Consider the following 6,787-nt stretch of genomic DNA (forward strand, 5'->3'; position numbering starts at 1 on the left):
AAATAGCTTAAATAGGGATGCTGGGAAGACTTGCTAATCTCTGTCAGCCTGTCTGTCCATCCACTTGCCTTTCTTTCCTCCCTCAAAACAGATCATAGCATTTGTTGCCCACTCCACTGCGAAAGGTATTTATTGACACACACTACTTTTTATTTTTCTGACGAGTAACTCAATGCTCTGATAGGGGAAAAAAAGGTACTTATGAGGTAATAAGAATATTTTTTTGTGAATGGCAGTATCCAAAGATAAACCATGACAAGAAAAGCTCCCAATGCCAACAAGTACCTGAGGAATCAGTGGTTTGCTCTTGAAGATGTTCTCTTCAGCGCTCTAAAATATTGAGCTGTGAAAGAATTTTATTACTGAATACCTCCCATTTTGTGTTATTTTGTTTTCAGAAATACAAATTGTTTGATGAAATGTTTTTAAGGGGCAGGGAGGTGAAGACTGAGAAGATAAAGCTTCTTTTGAAGAATTGTAATTTCAGATCTTAATTTCATTGATTTCATAACAGCTTAAATGAAAAGAAAGTGATGATTAAATAAGATTATGAAATAACTCAAAATATATTGTGAAACAAGTAATTTAACTGCAGACACCTACACATTCACCTTGAAATAATTAAGTGTTCTGAAGTATGTTGCAGACCTATGTTGGTTAAATGGATTTTTGTAGTATATTTAGAGTTTCAATGACTCAAAAGAAATGATACATTAAAAGTGTCAAAAAATGTACATTAGCATAAAAGATGAATATAATGTTATAGTCTCATCTTCAATTTTTAAAGTAGAAGATGGAATTAGTCCTTCCTACTGCAAATCTGAAAGACTCCAAGACAAAGAGATTGATAAATGGCATGTGCCAAATAAAATCAAAGGCTAAATGAGTGGTATGTTCAAACAGGCCTTGATCCTACACACATCTTAACTTTTTAATTAGAGCAAACTTTATGGAGAAAACAAAAAATTCCATATGTTTTGCTCCTAAATCCATTGCCCCAACCTCCCATGCCTAGAAAGATTGTTCATTTTGTTGCTTTCAACTTTTTTTTTATCACTCCAATTGTTTACTAAATAGGTAGAGGAGATTATTTCCCCACCTCAAACAACCCCCTCACCTGAGAGGACAGCATAGTTAAGGCTCTTATTCAGGCAAAGACACAAAAAGTGATGCCCAACCTGAGCCCAGCTCAGAGACTTGCACAACTCATGAGCTGGAGGAACTTTCTGGATGAGCTAATCACCAAAACCCATGAGATTTTCCCAAATAATTCAAATTAGCAGTATGTTATGGGACAAAATTTGCTCAAGAACAAACAAAATTAAAATCAACTTCTAAACTTTTCCAGATGCAGCAGTGCTGAGGAAATTCCACTGAAATACATCCAAAATTCTGTTTTCATTTCTGGACTCCTCACTTCAAGAGAGACCTGGAGGGGCTGGAGCGTGTCCAGGGCAGGGAATGGAGGTGGGAAGGGGCTGGAGCCCCAGGAGGGGCTGAGGGAAATGGAAAGGGGCTCAGCCTGGAGAAAAGGAGGCTCAGGGGGGACCCTGTGGCTCTGCACAAGTCCATGAGAGAACGCTGGAGGCAGGTGGGGGTCGGGATCTTTTCACCATGGAACAGGGGATAAGATGAGAGGAAATGGCCTCAAGTTGCACCAGGTAGGTTTAGATTGGATATGAGGAAAAATTTCTTCATGGGAAGGGTTTTCCAGCCTTGGAACAGTCAGCTTTCCTGCAGGAAGAGCTGCAGATGTGGCACCTGGGGACAGGGGTTAGTGCTGGACTTGGCAGTGCTGGGGGAACAGTTGGGCTCAAAGGTCTTTTCCAACCTAAACAATCCCGTGGTCGTATGAAATCACAGTGAAGAGCTGAGAGCTGCAATAAAGCCCTGTTTAAGATGGTTTAGAGGTTTGTTTTTACAACTTGCAGAAAACAACTTCTCTTTGAACCACTCCCAAAAACACCTTCAATGCCACACACATCTGCTGTCCAGCGCTACGGGAAGAAGATGCAGCATCCACCAGCTTTTAGTGACCCTTGCTAGAAAAAACACAGGCAAAATGCCTCTTTGAGCTGTCTCTGTGTGCTCCCACAGCTTAGGAAGACACAGATTCTGTGGTTTGCTGCCCACTAGTGTCCTGTGGCTCCAGCTCCAGCACAGCCACTGGGCACATCACGGGAGGAAATCCCCCTGGAGAGCCCCAGCACCTGGGGGAGCAGCACACCCCGAGCACAGGAGAAACAGATATAGATATCCCCATGTCCTCTGACTGCCCAGCAATAACAGGTTTTTTTTCCCTTGGCAGTTGGTGATTAATTAATAGTTATTCATAGCTCGTGTAACACTGGATTAAAAAACACCCTGAGCTGTGCTGTGCCATCCACACACAAGCGCCCAGCTGAATGCTTCCTGCACATCCATTCAACTCCTCGAGCTGAGGATCTGGTTACACAATTCCACACACGCTATGCAGGTACTCAGTATGTTTCTACAAAGAGAGCAGCTTGCTCTTTTGCTCTGATGTTGCATCCCCAGCACTGAGAATCACCATTTTCTTTGGGGAGGCTCAGCACCACCGTCGCTGTGGCTCCTCATGCTCCAGCCTAACCCCTGCTCTCAGCTCAGTGTGATCCTTCTCCATCTTCCAAAACACTGCTAAAACCCACATTGATAGAAGTACGGCAGGGAGAGGACTCAAACAGGAAATCATTTTAATGGAAATGTATTTTTAGTGTCATCTGTGCTGTATTGGTGCCTCCCGATGCTCGATTGATTTGAGCAGAGCATCTGTGGGCAACGGGCATGTAAGAAATGCAGCCAGGGAGAAGCCTGGAAATGGGTTCAGCATATCCACAGCAGAGACTGAGTGATACTGAAAGAGCCTCATTTCTGAAAGCAGCACCTGAACTAGCTTGATCACAGCCCTTACCAAAAAGAGACAGGATTTTGAAGGAGGCCATTCTCTCCTCAGAGCCTCCCCTGCCTTCTCTCCCTGCAATTAGTGAAATGCCCTATTACTAATTATGACCAGGCTACAGCAGACTTCTGCTGCTCACTTCTGGAATACTCAGGCAGAGTAACAGGGAAGGTGGTGCAGGTAGAGTAACCCTGAAAGGCAACTCAAAAGCCTTGCTCAGGATTAGAACTGCATGACTCAGGCTTTCAAGGTAGTGAATTCAGCTGCAGAGCTCCCACTGATGTCTATATCATCCCACGCACTTTCCAGGGCTGCAATGCATTTATGGTTAATAGTTACCTGTATTCTTAAGGAACTCACAGCAACGAGACTTTAAAACCCTCAACAAAATACATAAACTTTAACCAGGTATTTGGGGAGGTTTTTGTTTCAGGCTTCAGAAATACTAATTGGATGGAAGAGCATGTCAGTACTTTATTGTCCCCAGAAGGAAGCTATTTCACAAACATAAAGCCTTCCCAGTGACACTGCTCATATCTAATTTGACAAAATGTATTTGTGCTGAGTGACTGTAGGGAAATATGGGGGCCAACCTTGTTATTGTTATTCAGACGGTTTCCATTATCTCCAACAGAAATTAAGCCCAAGACTACAACTGCAGAGTTAAACCTGTGGGTTTATTTTTAACCTATTTCTCCCCTCAGAAAGAAAGAAAGAAAAAAAAGGAAAAAAAAATCAAACCCAACATGAATATGAATAATCTTACAAAATTTTAAGTTAAAATCAGAATGAGATGTAGCACATTGGAAAACCACTTATACCTGTGCTGGTATTTTAAGCAAACATGGTGTGGTTCCATAAGGGGTTAGAAAAGGCAGTGGCAGAAGCCAAGCAGAAATCTGTCCCCCTGCCCCCCCCCCCCCACCCAGATACACTCATAAAAGAGTCCTGCCTGTCACACAATGGAGTTCAGATGGAGTTATAGATAGAATAATGAAAATAAATGTCTACGTGACATATCTATTTATATATGCAGTCATTTCCTTCAAAGAGATACATATCTGATATGACACTGCATTAAAATCTGAAGTCCTTTAAAAATATTATTCTCCGACTCTTGACTCTGATAAAATGGTCCTCATAAGTCCTAATAAGTGTTATCAACTAATAAAACCATCTTATCCAGTCTTAACATGAAGGTAGGTGCCATTTTCTTCAAAGATTTCCCTTAAGAAGACCCTAAAAATCTGCATTTTGACATCAAGTATGACGCCAAAAACAAACAGACTTTTTAAGTTGCAAAGAATTGTTGAACCACCCACTACATGTTTTCACAATGCTTACATCTTAAAATATTACTATACACAAAACCATTTAATTTTAGTCCCTCTGGAGTCACAAATGTACAGATGTTGCTGTGTGGCAGAACAGAATCCATGCAGATGCATCCATCATGTACACATTACACTCTTCACTCTTTGGGAGACAAATTCAGGTTTGACTGTGATCCAAAAACACTTGGAAACTGAAAGTGAAATTACTCCTGACTTCATAGATCAAGGAAAAAATGGAAGTGATTTTTATGGTACTTAGACCTCAGAAAGCAAAAATTATTGTGTTTTTCAAAAAACCCTTGCAAGGAGGACTAACTAGGATAGAACATAGAATCTATAGCACCAGTACAGTAGAAAAAATATTCGCTTTTTTTTTTTTCTTCTAAAATATGATTTCTGGAGAGAACCAGGGTTCATTTCCATGCAAATCTAGTTTTAAATGAATAGCACTGGTCAGAGCGCATTTCCAGGCTGATTCTGTCTGTCCTATTAGCAGCAAATCTCCCCCTCCAAGGTATCTGGCTGGAGAGGACAGAGAGAAAGACAGAGTGCTGCTGCCTGTTAAAAATAAATAAATAAATAAATAAATAAATAAATAAATTCTTAATGTTAAAACTTGTTGCAGTTTTCTTACTGCCAAAAGAAATGTAAAAAAAAAAATTTCCAAGTTTACACTTTGGGGGATTTCAATCCTTTCGTATTCTGAGGCACGCAGAAGACAAAAATGCTTTTAAGGTCGCTCTAAATCCACACATTTAAGATTCACCTCCTGATTTCTGCCCTCCCCAGCGCTTCACACTGGACCAGCCATGCCTGTCAGTGCATTTTTTCATCTAGTGTCTACTTAAGAAGATGTGAAGGCACCCTCATCCAGCATTCATCCCTCACCCTCTGCCAGAGGTTCAATTATTTCCATCCTTCAGGAATCCTCACACTTTGCCCTGTGCTCCTCTCTCATTCATTCCACACAAGAAACCTTTTCCCTGTTCTACCTGCTTTGCCTATTTCGAGAATTGTGTGTTTAATCTGATTTATCTGGCAGGGTGAAAAGCATTACAGGCAATGTTACGTTCTCGGATCGGAGGAGGCAGTGCAATAGAATAGCTGGCACCCCAGAATAATTTGTTTTCTGTCCTTAAAACTGCAATGCTAAACGTGCATTTCTAATAAAACTTAAGCAATTTAAGCATATTTTTACACATGCCATGGTTTTCAATCAAATATATCTAAATGTTCCAAAATACCCCAACCCACTATTAAAAACGCATAGAAACTGCAATAAATGTTTGTCAGTCAAAGAGTTGGCAGAAGGGAAAAAAAAAAAATAAAGAATAACAGGTTTACCCTTATTCTATCTCCACTCTAATTTCCCTTCCTAACTTTATAATTGACTAAAAGTCTTCAACCTTTCCAGATGATGTAATGCTTATCCGTGCATATTTTTACATAAATAAGTGAGGGGGAAAAAAAAATCGGAACAGGTACCTTCACGGAGAAATTATGAAAGTTAAATAAATTTAAAATACTACTTCTTAAATATATGTAAAAACGTAAGGTGAAAGCAGAGGGCGAATTAAAAAAAAAGATGCGAAAGGAAGCAATATCTCAACGCGACCGCTTAGGATGAAAGCCCTTCAAATTATCCCCGCGTGCTCTGACGGATTTCTACGGCACTTGGCAAAAATTCTCTACTTTTCCAGATGAGAAAGAAAGAAAAAGCGCCTCTCTGCCTCCTCGCCTCTGCAAGCACCGTCTCATTCCGAAGGAGGCAGGCACGGAGGTTCCGGGCTGTCACTTTGCGAGGTGAGCGACTTTAAGCGATCACGGCGCTCTCGCTCCTCGCCCTTCTCCCCGCGGCTCCCGCAGCCGGCGCGACGCTCCCGGCACAAAAGCCACCACCGCGACCCGCTCCCCTTCCCGGCCGGCAGAAGGGGAAGGATGGGGACAAGGGAAGGGATGCCCGCGGCGGGGCTCACCATGCGAGATGCTGTGGAGCAAGGCGACGGCCAACATCCACATGCCCCCGCCGCTCCCCCGCTCCCCGCTCCGGGCTCGCCCTCGCCCGCCGCGCCCACGGCCGGGCCGGAGCTGGCAGGCAGCGCGCACCGGGTCCGGCCGCCGCCTGGCTCGGCTGGTGGCTGCTCGGAGCCTGCGGGGCCGCTCGTCCGCCCAGCGAGCGCTCAGCCCCGCCTGCAGCCCCGCGGCTCCGCCGACACTCGCCCGGCGCTCGGGCGGGGGAAGAGGCGGCCGGCGGCGGGGGCGGGGGGCGGGTGCGCGGCGGGGCCCAGGTGTGTCCTTGGCTCGGGGAGGCGCCCGCAGGGCGGCGGGGGCAGGGCCACAGGTGACAAAATCCTCCGGCGCGGCCACACCAGCATCCCCGGCAGCAGCGGCGGCCGGCCCCGAGCCGCGGCGAGCCGGCTCCTCGCACGCCTCCTCCTCCTCCTCCTCCTCCTCCTCTTCCTCCTGCCGCTGCTCCTCACACGGCTCCCCTCGGCCCGGCGGCAGGCGGGCGGGCAGGCGGGCACATCTTCCT

The 6,787-nt window shown here is 44.7% G+C and overlaps 1 protein-coding gene across 1 annotated transcript in view; it reads right to left on the reverse strand.

Moving 5' to 3' along the window:
- DSCAM (DS cell adhesion molecule) overlaps positions 1 to 6,291 on the reverse strand; it is a 446,151-nt gene extending 439,860 nt beyond the window's left edge. The window contains exon 1 of the mRNA XM_053969848.1: positions 6,231 to 6,291. Within this exon, the coding sequence (XP_053825823.1) occupies positions 6,231 to 6,273 (43 nt within the window). The 5' untranslated portion in view covers positions 6,274 to 6,291. The remainder of the gene's footprint in view (positions 1 to 6,230) is intronic.
- Between the last annotated feature and the right edge of the window lie 496 nt (positions 6,292 to 6,787).

This window comes from Vidua macroura, chromosome 2 (genome assembly GCF_024509145.1).
Source record: "Vidua macroura isolate BioBank_ID:100142 chromosome 2, ASM2450914v1, whole genome shotgun sequence".
Lineage (NCBI taxonomy): Eukaryota > Metazoa > Chordata > Aves > Passeriformes > Viduidae > Vidua > Vidua macroura.